Consider the following 14,125-nt stretch of genomic DNA (forward strand, 5'->3'; position numbering starts at 1 on the left):
AATGCCCTACAGATTAAAATGGTGGGTGTTTCATTTTTTTTTTTCACACAGTATTTGCGTAGCGATTTTTCAAACGCATTTTTTGTGGAAAAAACACACTTTTTTAAATTTTAATGCACTAAAACACACTATATTGCCCAAATGTTTGATGAAATAAAAAAGATGATCTTAGGCTGAGTACATGGATACCAAACATGACATGCTTTAAAATTGCGCACAAACGTGCAGTGGCAACAAAATAAATACATTTTTAAAAGCCTTTAAAAGCCTTTACAGGTTACCACTTTAGATTTACAGAGGAGGTCTACTGCAAAAATTACTGCCCTCGATCTGACCTTCGCGGCGATACCTCACATGCATGGTGCAATTGCTGTTTACGTTTGACGACAGACCGCCGATTGCGTTCGCCTTAGCGCGAGAGCAGGGGGCGACAGGGGTGCTTTTTTTTTTTTTTTTTTTTTCTTTATTATTTTTTTTGCTTTTTTATCTTATTTTTAAACTGTTCCTTTCATTTTTTTTTTTTTTTTAATCATTTTTATTGTTATCTCGGGGAATGTAAATATCCCCTATGATAGCAATAGGTAGTGACAAGTACTCTTTTTTGAAAAAATTGGGGTCTATTAGACCCTAGATCTCTCCTCTGCCCTCAAAGCATCTGATGACACCAAGATCGGTGTGATAAAATGCTTCCCCAATTTCCCAATGGCGCTATTTACATCCGGCGAAATCTAAGTCATAAAATGCTCGTAGCTTCCGGTTTCTTAGGCCATAGAGATATTTGGAGCCACTCTGGTCTCTGATCAGCTCTATGGTCAGCTGGCTGAATCACCGGCTGCATTCTCAGGTTCCCTGTTGAGACAGGAGAGCCAGAGAAAAACACGGAAGACGGTGGGGGGCTTTCCCTCCCACGGCTTGTAAAAGCAGTCTAGAGGCTAATTAGCCACTAGGATTGCTTTTACATGAAAGCCGACCGCTGGCTGAAAAGAATGATACCAAGATGATACCTAAACCTGCAGGCATCATTCTGGTATAACCATTCAAAGTCGCGAATGGCGTACCTGAAGACAAAAAAATGGTTAACAATAAAGCACAGTAAACGGTAAAGTATAAAAAATTGCATACCTGAAAAGCAAACATGATAAAACATAATAACAATAAAACATTGCAGAATAGAATACAGTAAAAAAGAGCAGAACAAAAGAGAGAGAATAGAGAGAGAGAGAACAATAAAACGACAACTATTTTTTTTAATTTTATATATATATTTTTTTTTTTACACTTTTTTTGTAACTAACTTTTATAACTGTAACCGGTTCCAGGTTCGGGTCTCTCAAAATGCGATGGCATCTTGGGAGACCCTGTGAAAGTGTGCCTAGTCTGTGCAATGCTGTACCCTACGCTAATACTCAACTAGTGAATGGTAGCGTTCAAAACATTCACCAATGCAAAGACCAGGATTATCAGGACAGGAGGGACAATAATAGAGGGTGTCACGCCTATATTCGCGCTTGCTGCAGACACGACATCTTTTTTGGGGGTTCATTGGGTAGGGGTACTCGGGAGGACATAAAGAAAATGCCTCTCATGCAGCCGACTGCATTTGGTTGGGGATGTGAATGGGGGAAGTACGGGCGCTGCAGAAGCGGTGGGTTCTCAATTAGGATCGGCGAATGCAGCAGGGAGTGCACTATGGGCACGACGGGCCTGTGTTTGTCTTCTTGGTGGCAGCGGGACACTACTTGTGCTTGCCACCTCACCAGCTTGAACTGCACTTATGGGACTCGCCTCATCACCAAGTGTTACTGCAGTGCTGGTTTGACTACGACCGGGGTGTACTAGGCCGCTGGCGCTTGCCAGTTCAATAAAAAGCTACCAAAAAAACTGTTAGCGATCGCAGGGATCAGGCCTGACTCTGCGAACGCTGCAGTTATGCGTTTAGTGTTTTGTAAGTGACAGTGATCGATCGATACTGCACTTGGGTGGGCTGGGCTGGGCCGGGCGGAGGGGCAAAACGCAGGTGCTAGCAGGTATCTATGCTGATCCCGCTAACACTGCGTTTTTGGGAACCCTAAACTGCTGGGGAAGCTAGTATAGATCTGATCGGATCAGATATTGATCCGATCAGATACTATACCACTAAGGGAGGTGTATGCTGCGTGCGTGGGTGTTAGCAGTACTGGCGCTAATCTGACGCTGCCTGGGGCGACGCATATCACCGCCGGGCGATCAGGGGGCTAAACCTTTATTCGGTAATAAACGGCGGGTGCCCTGACACTATAAAAAATAAACAAACTAACCAGCGTCACCCGTAACAGTTATACGGTGATCAGTGGTGAAAGGGTTAACTAGGGGGCAATCAAGGGGTTAAAACATTTATTCGGTAGTATATGGGGGTCCCTGACGCTATAAAACGCTGACGGCGAACCTAAATATTTAGGTCCCTAACTAGCGTCACCAGCGACACTAATACAGCGATCAGAAAAATGATCGCTTAGCGACACTGGTGACAGGGGGTGATCAAGGGGTTAAAACTTTATTAGGGGGGGTTAGGGGGGTATCCTAGACCTACAGGGGGGTAATACTAACTGTCCCAACACTGTAACTGTCACAAACTGACACCAATGCAGTAATCAGAAAAAAAAAAAAAAAAAAAAACTGCTGGTGTCAGTTTGTGACGGGGGGGGGGGGGGGGCGATCAGGGGGGGCGATCAGGGGGGGGATCGGGGTGTTTAGTGTGCCTGGCATGTTCTACTGTGTGTGTGTAGTGTTGTGCACTCACATACCTGTCTTCTCTCCTCGGGCCGGAACGGAAATTACCGAGCCGAGGAGAGATGACATCATTTCCTTTGCTGCTGTTTAGCATACAGCAGCAAAGGAATGATGTGATTGGCCGGCGGCGATCGCGAGGGGGGGGCCACGAACGGATGGCCTCCCCCTCACCTCTGATCGCCGCTGGACAAAAGACGACCGCCTCGGGCACCGGGGGGGGGGTCCGATCGGACCCCCCACCCGCGGAAGGCAAATCACGTATATGTACGTGATTTTGCCTGTCCGTGCCACCTTGCCGACGTAAATCGGCGTGAGGCGGTCGTCAAGTGGTTAAAGAATACTATTTTTAAAGTAAGAATGGGTAAAAGTTAGCATCAGGAGAAGTTGAAGGCCCAATAAAAACTCTTATGCCTCGTACACGGGATCAGAATTTCGGCCCGCAAAAGACCGATGAGAGTTTTTCATTGGAAAATGCGACCGAGTGTATGCTCCATCGGTCTTTTGCTGGCGGAATTCCAGCCAGCAAAAGATTGAGAGCATGCTCTCAATTTTTCAGTCAGGAAAAGTTCCTATCCGAAAATGAGATCGTCTGTGGCAATTCCGACGTGCAAAATCCCTACGTATGCTCGGAAACAATTGGACGCATGCTCGGAAGCATTGAATTTCATTTTCTCAGCTTGTCGTAGTGTTGTACGTCACCGCGTTCTTGACGGTCGTAATTTCAGTGAACTTTTGTGTGACCATGTGTATGCAAGACAAACTTGAGCGGAATCCCCTCGGAAAAGCCGTCATATCTTTTTCTGACGAGAAATCTGCTCGTGTGTACGTGGCATTAGTTACATTTTTTTCCCTTTTGCCCTATTTAGGGGATTTTTTTAGTGACAAATTTTATCTTTCAAAGTTTTTAAACTTCAAAACTGCATTCCCTTTAAAGCTGGCCATACACCATAACCAGCCATACGTGGATCAAATCTCAGGCCATTCACCAAATTTCAAACCATGTATGGCCCCTGTGGTTGTACAGAAGTCGATTTACTAATCGACTTCTGTATAATCACTAGGATTGGATTTTCCCCGCTAGATCAGCACTGCAGGCTCTAGCCCGCCACACTGATCAGTGTATTCTGATGGCAGGGAACTCTCCCACTGTCAGAATACAATGACACAGCGGGGAGGATTCCCTCATCCACATGGAATGTGTTGATGGGAGAATTGGGTCCGTTTTTTTTTTTTTTTGTACAACCGGCTGGTTGAACAAAGACAACTGAATAATCTAAGTGCAGCCTAAGCAAATCTGTTACGTGGGTGGCCCTGTCCAATCGGATTCAGCTGCTGTTTGGGTATCCTGAAAACTGTTGCAGGCACAGTAGGGGATTTGTCCATCTGTTGTATATAGCATGCATGGAGGAATCTGTTTATGACCAGCTTAACTCTTAGCAACCAAGTGGAGTGATCTTTCATCAATAAAGTCCAAAAAGTAGAGGGGATTTCTGATTTATTAACATAGGTTATTGCATTTTTGTTCATATAGAATAATTTTGCAAAAAAAAAATTGCAAAATGCGATGAATGTATATACATTGTATTGCGTTCAATAATATTTGGATGAAAAACTGATTTCTATAAACATATAGAGGATACGTTAAGGTGTAACTAAAGGCAAAACTTTTTTTTTGTTTTGGATTGAGTGGAGAGGGATTAGAATGTTTGTCAGTTGTTATTGCTGTCTGTGCCTCCTCTCTGTTTGTCCTGTTTGTTTCTCTAACGCTTTCTGTTTGGCTATGGGACAGGAAGTGAAGGAAAATCTCCACAATGAGACATGGACAGGAGTTATAACCCCCCATTACTCTATCCAAAATGAAAAAAAAAGTTTTGTCCATAGTTCTACGTTAAGATCAAGGTATCTCTTTAATTCTGTTTAAAATTTAAATTTACCTTCCATAAGATATACGTCATTAGTGAAAACAAAAGAAGTCCAAATACTAAGCTGATTCCGATGATTGCATATATAACGTGACTTCTTGGTTTCTGATTATGCACTGCTTCTAATAGGACCTGAAAGTATAAAAATAAAGGTGTTTAAACAAACTGTTCATGTGCAGCTATCAGGGCAGATGCACATGTTTTCAAGCTTCACCACAAATTTGAAAGCCTCTTATTTTAAAAAAAAGATTTTTTTACTTACATTTATTCTTGTCTTTTGAGGGACACAGGAATTGAGAAACAGTTGGGTTATACTGCTGCCTAGAGGGAGTTGAGACATTGCCCATCAGAAAAGTTTGTAAGCCGGTCCCCATATAATCCATCCTCTTCCCAGCAAACCTTAATATTGTAAACAAGCAGTACATATGGCCAGAAAATAAAATGCTAAGGGACTGCACCTGTGTCCCTTAATGGACTTGAAGAAGATGATTTTACGGTAAGTACAAAAATCCTATTTTCTCCATCGTCCTTCAAGGGACACGGGAATTGAGATACATTTGGAATGTCCAAAAGCAGTCCATCTTCGGATTGGGCAGCAACCAATGACAGGCTCAAATGGATTTGGGAACCATCTGCATTAAATGTGTCTCAAGGTCCAACACCCAAATCAATATTGAATGCCCCTCGCAAGACAAGGGTACTGTTACAACCAAGAGAGGAGCACCGTGGATCATCCTGGTGCTCCAGAGCAGGACAGAGAATCACTTCCAAGGGTAAACTGTTACTTGAAGGAAAAACCAGTATAACTGGAGGACCAACCAAAAATCCACCAAAAAACACTACCTGAATGGGAAGAAACTGGACCAAACAACGAGGTGTGGTCAACAGGAAAGTAAATGCACTGGGCCAATCTCCAGAAAACAGGTCCCAAATGAGACATTTGGACAAATAAAACAAGTTCAAAAAAGAAAATCAGCCAGTAAACATCAAAAGGCACAAGCCTAGCATTCCTAACCTTGAAATTCATGAAAAGTAGGATCTCTGATAAGGAAGAGGTTGCCTAACAGACAACCAATCCTGCAAGGAGATACAATTGTGTGCAAAAGCCCTCACGGCATAATAACCCTGATGGATAGAGGAAATGAACCCCAAGACTGGTTCACCTACAGGAGAGGTTAGGGTGTGCGAGTGACACCCGCACAAAGGATAGGCTGCGAGCAGGGTATACCTAGACCCAGACTGGTGTACAAGAACATCAAAATCAGAATGATGAGAAGGACTCTACACAACTAAACAATTGAGGGTACTCCCGGTTTTGACAGACCCACTGCAATCTGCAGTGCCACGTGATGTCATTGCAGCCCAGCCAGTCAAATAGCTGGAGAGCTTAAACCCAGAAGGAATACTGGTTGAAGATGGAAGCGCCGGGGGCAGTGAAGGCCCCGTTTGAAACGTAAATCTGTCATAATGCGCTAGTATGTTATGTATACTAGCACTTTTGTCCCTCAGTGGAGGATGTAGAAAGTGTTTTAATCTGTTTGCATAGTGCTGCACCCATTCACAGTCTAAATGTGTTTAAAAGTAGCCATATATACTGAGATCAGGCCACCTAACCCAATTTACAATTGTTAGCAGGAGGTACTTAGCAAAATATGTATACAATAAAAGTTTTAGGCTGGGTTCACATCTAAGCCCCATGCGGCTCACAGCAGGAGTCCGGTGCGTCTCCATTCATCGTTTCAGTTCATTTAAGTCCGAATTATGGGAAAATTTGAAATGGACCAAAAGACGCACAGGACCCCTGTGCAATTCCCACTGGAGCCGTTGCAGAGATGTGTGAACCAGCTCCATAGAGAGCCGGTCACAATCTCCTGCTATGCGAATCGGATGCAGTAAAAATCCACATCCAATTCGCATAGGTGTGAACCAAGTCTTATAGATGTTTAGTGCATGCAGTTGTGCCTAAGGGGGCGACAAACAAAATATTACACCTTTTGAAGAGCGAGGGCCACTTAAGTGATTTGGTAATTGGTTGCAGGACACAATGAATGAAGGGGTTTTACCTCCCCCAAACCGCAAATATAAACAAGCCCTTACTGCCCTGAGCCCCCTATAAGACTGCTTTCACGCTGATCCGCAGTGCAGTGCACCTGTGGCGTTCCTGTGGGTTAGCTGTGCTTTACAATAGATTTCTATTACATCTTGCAGGTGTGCTGCACTTTCTGAAAACACACCAAACCTCCTGCATTCAGGAGTTTTGGTGTGCTTTCAGAAAGTGCACCAAACCCACAGGTTATAATATACAGTCAGATCCATAAATATTGGGACATCGACACAACACTTATCTTTTTTCCTCTATACACCACCACAATTGATTTGAAATGAAACAAGATGTGCTTTAACTGCAGACTTTCAGCTTTAATTTAAGGGTATTTACATCCAAATCAGGTGAACGGTGTAGGAATTACAACAGTTTGTATATGTGCCTCCCACTTTTTAAGGGACCAAAACTAATGGGACAGATTAACAATCATCCATCAAACTTTCACTTTTTAATACTTGGTTGCAAATCCTTTGCAGTCAATTACAGCCTGTAGTCTGGAATGTATAGACATCACCAGACGCTGGGTTTCATCCCTGGTGATGCTCTGCCAGGCCTCTACTGCAACTGTCTTTAGTTCCTGCTTGTTCTTGGGGCATTTTCCCTTCAGTTTTGTCTTCAGCAAGTGAAATGCATGCACAATCGGATTCAGGTCAGTTGATTGACTTGGCCATTGCATAACATTCAACTTCTTTCCCTTACAAAACTCTCTGGTTGCTTTCGCAGTATGCTTTGGGTCTTTGTACATCTGCACTGTGAAGCGCCGTCCAATGAGTTCTGAAGCATTTTGCTGGGATAATGGGGGAATAACACACACCTGGCCATGGAACAGCTGAGCAGCCAATTGTCCTATTACTTTTGGTCCCTTAAAAAGTGGGAGGCACATATACAAACTGTTGTAATTCCTACACCGTTCACCTGATTTGGATGTAAATACCCTCAAATTAAAGCTGAAAGTCTGCAATTAAAGCACATCTTGTTCATTTCATTTCAAATCTTTTGTGGTGGTGTATAGAGCCAAAAAAATTAGAATTGTGTTGATGTCTCAATATTTATGGACCTGACTGTAGGTCTTTGGCTCAGTGCAGCTAACCTGCAGAAAAGCCGCAACTGCACTGCACCTGCGGATCAGTGTGGAAGCAGCCTAATAACCCTTTTTTTAGAATTGTTAATATGCCCGAGTGCTAAGTGCAGTGTATGCGCTGTTTAATACACTGACTTTTTTCCTCTTCTAGCTTCTGCTGCCATCATTCTACAGGTTGCTAGAAAGGTCCCAGATAAAGTGCACTTGGTATCACTCTGCCTGGCACTACAGAGGAAAAAATTTGTTTACAGGGCAACTGCTCTCTCTGCTGGGATGGGGGGTTGTCAACTGATATTCTGGGATGGCCAATTGGTTGAGGTCGTGGGCCACATCAGAGGGCTCTGTTGGCCACGGGTTGAGCACCCCCGCATTACATATTGCATAGACAAGTAGATACAACTAGTGAGTGAATTTTCTATCTCACCTTTTAAATAGCTAAGTGGATAATAATCAGAGAAATCACTGTTTCCCTGCATGTTGGCCAGTTGTCTACAAATTAGTTTAGCCACTTGCCAACCGCCTTCTGCATATGTACTGCTGCAAGGCGGCTCGGCTGCGCAAACCATGGACCGACTTACTGGTACATCGGTGCATGTGGTAGTGTGTAATCTAATCTGAACTGTATAATTCCCAAATCTGAGAAGCTACAGATGTACTTTGCTAACAATTTACTTGTCATTGTGAAACAAAGTTCAGCACAGCCTAACAATATCTGATCTGTGCAAATGATGGGACTGGTTTGTGGCGATAGGATACACAGAGAGGGCACCCGGTTTGGTGTGTCTGCCTTTTATACTGGGCATTGCTGGTGCCAACTTGTAGCCTTATTACACCATTATGGTAGCCCTCTCTCTGGACAATATTTGAGGGACTGGGAGAGAGGGGAGCTAATGCTTTACATTAAAATGTTTAAAGGTAACTCATATTAAATTGTTTTCATTGTGGTTGCATTTAGTAAATGGGTACTCTCAACACCAAGTGTTATAAAATATCAAAAGGGCAGAACAAAAACATTTAATGGAACCCTACAAATTATTCAGTACCAAGTCAGGAGCATCCAGAAGTACATCATGTGCTGAGCAGACTGCCTCAAAACAAAAGATAGAATGGGCTTGCTGAAAATACAATCTCTATGCCCTGCCCATAATAGTCCTGAATTATAAAAGTCCACAAAAAAAAAATTCTCACATGTCCAGATTGTTGCTGATGAAGGTTGATAACTCTTCGGTTCTCTCCAAATGTCACGGCTGCTGTTGTCATAAATTGCAGCAAAGAAGAAACCTCCTAAAATGGGCCAAAATCAACATATTGTAAGTTGTTTCTAAATAAAAACTATGGTAAACATTCAATTAAAAACACTTTTCTTTTAATGAAATGCATTTGATGTCTTTAAATTATATTTGTATCAACAGTACAATCTGACTTCAGAACATGGTCTTAACACTGCCAGATTAACCCATCCTCACTGCCACAGTAAATCCTGCTCACGGCTTTAATAAACTCCAACTACCTTCCAACAGAGTAGCCTTTATCCATGTACTCAGCCTACTCCTTCAGTTATATTGTCACTTCTAATCTAATATCCTTATTTTTTACAGCAGACTATATATTACAAATATAAGTCATACAGATTTTCATTCAAATAAACACATACAAAAGAATGTACAAAAAAAGTCATATTGTAAGTAATACCCCCACCACCTTTGTCAGATGCTATTACATAGTTACATAGTTAGTAAGGTTGAATAAAGACACCAGTCCAATTAGTTCAACCTGAGTGAGCGTGGGTGCGTGTCTACAATTGTCCCTAACCCTGTACATCGCACACTCACATCAGTCCCTACCCTCAATCCAAGGTCCCCATTCATATACTAAGGCCAATTTTGGACAGAAGCCAATTAACCTACCAGCATGTCTTTTGGAGTGCAGGAGGAAACCGGAGTACCCGGAGGAAACCCACGTAGGCACAAGGAGAACATGCAAACTCCATGCAGGTAGTGTCGTGGTTGGGATTCGAACGAGCGACCCTTTTTACTGCTAGGTGAGAGTGCTACCCACTACACCACTGTGCCGCCCAATGCCCCTCAAAATAAAGCAGACATTACTAAATGGTGGACAACGGTCTGGGTCTGGACCAAGTCACTGTCCCATCTGGACCTGCTGCGATTGTGCTATTTAGGATCTACTTTTCTCCCTTAGCCGCCGCTAGGTGTGTTGTCTTTGCAGAGCTGACATCGGATGAGCAACACAGCCCTGAATTCTAGCAACCTATCAGTTAAAGAGGAAGTAAACTTCCTTTACTGGCTTTTACCTATAGGTAAGCCTATAATAAGGCTTACCTATAGGTAGTGTAAATATCTCCTAAACAAGCACCGATTAGGAGATATTTACATTGCATGCAGCCAGTGAAATCACTGGCGCATGCTCTCTGAAAGGAACAGCCACCCGTGCTGTTCCTTCAGAACCCTGTGCCGTAAACAGCAGCTCCCACATGCATGCGCTGGAGTGACATCATCGCGGCTCCGGACAGTCACAGAGCAGGAGCCTGCAAACCCGGTAGCAAGGCGGGTTGAAGATGGGAGCCCCTGCAGCGCTGACATCGAGGCGCTGGAGCACTTTGTTTTAAGGTAAGTTTCACATAATGTGCTAGTATGCAATGCACTTTACTTTGCAGGGGCGAAAAAAATACTTCCAGCGGTATTCAACCCCTTTAATGGGCCAGTATCCACCCTCCGTCCATTGCTGTGCTGCACTTCTGATGTCAGCTGCTTCCGATGTCACCTGCTGTGCCTCCTACCCTTTGCCCTGTGTAACGTAGGACAAGGAAGATGGCTCTGTAACTGTTATATAGGAATGTGAAGGGGGGAGCTATAAAGGGGGTGAGGACAGTTATGTGAAGGGGTGATAAAAAAATGGGTGAAGACAGGAATGTGAAGGGGGGTGGTACTGCAATGTGTAGGGGGGTGCTATAAAATGGGTGAGAACAGGAATGTGAAGGGGGGAGTTATAAAGTGGGTGAGTACAGTTATGCGATGGGGTGATATAAAATGGGTGCGGATAGGAATGTGAAGAGGCTTTCTATAAAGAAGGTAAGGGTGTGAGCTCAGGAATGTAAAGGGGGGTGCTATAAAGGGGGTGAGGACTGGCTGGAAGAAAATTTTACTGACTAGACCTTTGTGAATTTTCATTCAATACCCCTGAAATAAATCATTACATTTTACACTTCTACCTACCATTTCTAGAAGAGCATGATTTGTTTCCACCTTTACTTCCACAATTACTTCATGTTCAACTTCCATGTCTCCAAATGGGCATGCAATACGTATGCAAGAGGGATCTTCTCTAAAGCAGTACTAGAAAATGAGCAAACACTTATATTGTCACGATCCAACACTTTCTTATTGTATTGATATAACGCTAATTGAAAATACTAATAACGTCCTTTAGTAAAGCCAAAAAACTAGTTGTAAGTGCAAACAACAAGAACCAGCCTGTAGTAGTAGAATAATTATTACTCTCTGAAGTGATTGAAATTGAAAATGTAGTTTACCATCATGGGTTACTACACTTTGTACAGTATATAAGTGCTCTTATGAAGGCCTTACTAAATGTTTCTGTAGTTTTTTTTTATATACAGTTAAAAAACCTACAACTCCTGGCTTTCTTCTTGCAAATAATCTGTCACATTGTATACATTCATGTAAATATGAATAGGTTTAAAAAAAACCACAAAATACAAAAGTTGGTAAATCAATACATACCAAATGCCTTTTCCCAGATCTTGAAAAGAAGTCAATGAAATCATTAAATATTGTTTTGTTGGTAGGTGGTATGTCGCAGACCTTTGTATCAGTATGATAATAGCAGCTTCCCGTAGAAGTCTATAAATAACAAACAATACTTGTGTACTTTTTATAGTGTTATAATGTTTATAATGTTATGACTGAATACACAATTTCTAAGGAAGCATGTTTAGCCCTGGAAACAGAAGTAACAGACACTGTACCCCATAGAAATAAAAAAAAAGTGCTACAATTTCTCATGCTGAAATCTTATGGTGGCTGTAGACAGCAAGATACCTCCTTGGGGACAATGGCTGGAGAGATATCTGTTTGTGCTTGTATGAATTACTAGAGTGGTGGGATGTGTGTAAAAACTGGCCAGTAGTGACACCTTTCCTCTGGTCCACAGCACAGGAATTACTAAGGCTGGACAATTTCACATTAGATAGTGAGCACATTCTACAACCAGAGGATACCTTTGCCACCTAGGTGGTCAGAAGCTGCCCCACAACCAGGAACATGTAATTTCCAATATTGTCAGTCTTCATTTTCTTTTTATCTGATATTACCAATCCATACAGTGTTTCATGGAAACGGGAAAGAACTATCCCCATCCAATAAACACTGTCTTTCTTCTGTGTAACCTTATAAATGAGACTACCCCCCAGCTACCACCATATACAACAGTTGGACAAATCTGTTTACATTGACAAGGCAATTTATGGGCACTTATCAGCCACTCTGCCTAAATCCAGGAAAGCGCTTCTCCTCTTATAGCACTCACAGGTGCTGTGTGTGGAACTGTCCAACTTAAGCTTTGCCTTATTGCAGATGTCCACCAACACTTTGCAAACCCCTTGACACACTATACCTCCTCTGCTTTCAGTGCCCACCATGCATATTAATTGGCTTTGGTCTATGGTGGATATACTGTATACTACTATATTGCGTATACATGCGAAGTAACAAAAGTACTGGTAGCATAAGTGTTCATCCTACTCAATGAAACATTTGTACCAACTGAAGCACAGTCCAATCTGAATGAGCCATCAATCAGTTCTTGATGGCCTATATAATAATGTAGTGGCAAAGTTGGCCCACCTGGTGGTTAACGCCCCTATACTTAAAGTGGTTGTAAAGGCTTCTATGCATGAAGGTAAAAACCTTCTGTGTGCTGCTCTCCCCACAGCCCTCCCTAATACTCACCTGAGCCCCCTCTCCATCCAACTATGTGCACAGGAGCCTTGGCTGTCCCAGGACTTTCTCTTCTCATTGTCTGAGACAGTAGCAGGAGCCATTGGCTCCCACCGATGTCAATCACAGCCAGTGAGCCAATGAGGAGAGAGCAGGGGGTAGACTGAGCCGTGGCTCTTTGCTTCCTATAGGAGTAAACATACACCAGTGCCCCCATAGCAAGCAGCTTGCTATTGGGGGCACTAGTCATGGGGGAGAAGCCAAGGGTGCCCGCAGAGGACCCGAGAGGAAGAGGATCAGGGCTGCTTTGTGCAAAACCATTTCACGGAGCAGGTAAGTACAGCACGTTTGCTAATTTTTTTAAAAAGCCAAACCTTAACACTTTAAATTATGAAACATTCCTTGTAAGAATCAGAAATATATGAAATGTGGTATAGGCGGGTTCTTATTTATTTATTTATTTTTGCTGTGCAAATTTTGGGCTTTAGTGAAAACAGACAATCACTACAGGCACAATAGCAGTTTCATCTTGCACAGCTACTGGCAATGACAAGGTTTCCTGCTAGTTAAGAACATACTGAGGTCTTGCACTTTTCTTGAAGTTTTGGATTTACACAGGACAGGCAAATATTTCTGTCATGTATTTATAATGGTCCATGACCCAGTTGGGGAAATCTCTGCACACTTTCTGTTTTTGTGATAGCAGGAAGACACAGACAGTAGTAAGCAGAAAGGTTTGAACACTGCCCACTTTTAATTAATAATAAGTGCTTTATTTCAGTTTATGTCCACTGGAGAGATTTCCCCTCACTTTCTGTCCTGATAGGCAGTGTGGTCAAATCTCTTCAATTGGTTCCCTGACCACAGTAAAACCCTAACAGGGGTTCTATAATTTCTCAAATTATCCAAAACCAAGGAAAAAGTTTTAGCTGATGTTGGGTTTAAAATTGATTCTGGAGCCAAGACTTACCTATTTCCTTAAGCCTGACACACACTATGAGTTTTTTTTCTTCACTCAACTCAGTGTGTTGAAGGAAAAAACTGTCGCCTCTGGTCTGAGCCGCTGTACTAACTATGCAAAGTTAGTACAGCAATCTCCCCTGCTGAGCTGTTGTGTTCTAACAGGAGGATGGCTCCCCGCCAGAACACTCTGATCAATTCTCTCCGCCGTTGGCTGAGAACGCTGGCGGCCGGCTTCTGACGCACAGACCGACATACACACGGGCCGAATGTCGGGCAGTTTTTATTTGAATCGGCCGATGTCTCCCGATAT

At 42.8% G+C, this 14,125-nt stretch overlaps 1 protein-coding gene across 1 annotated transcript in view; it reads right to left on the reverse strand.

Annotated features, from left to right (window-relative positions):
- ITGA4 (integrin subunit alpha 4) overlaps positions 1-14,125 on the reverse strand; it is a 247,713-nt gene that overhangs the window by 10,526 nt on the left and 223,062 nt on the right. Inside the window, exons 24-27 of the mRNA XM_073633746.1 lie at positions 11,638-11,757; positions 11,110-11,229; positions 9,065-9,160; positions 4,704-4,823 (exon numbers count right to left, since the gene is read on the reverse strand). Coding sequence (XP_073489847.1) covers positions 4,704-4,823; positions 9,065-9,160; positions 11,110-11,229; positions 11,638-11,757 — 456 coding nt within the window. The remainder of the gene's footprint in view (positions 1-4,703; positions 4,824-9,064; positions 9,161-11,109; positions 11,230-11,637; positions 11,758-14,125) is intronic.

This window comes from Aquarana catesbeiana, linkage group LG06 (genome assembly GCF_042186555.1).
Source record: "Aquarana catesbeiana isolate 2022-GZ linkage group LG06, ASM4218655v1, whole genome shotgun sequence".
NCBI lineage: Eukaryota > Metazoa > Chordata > Amphibia > Anura > Ranidae > Aquarana > Aquarana catesbeiana.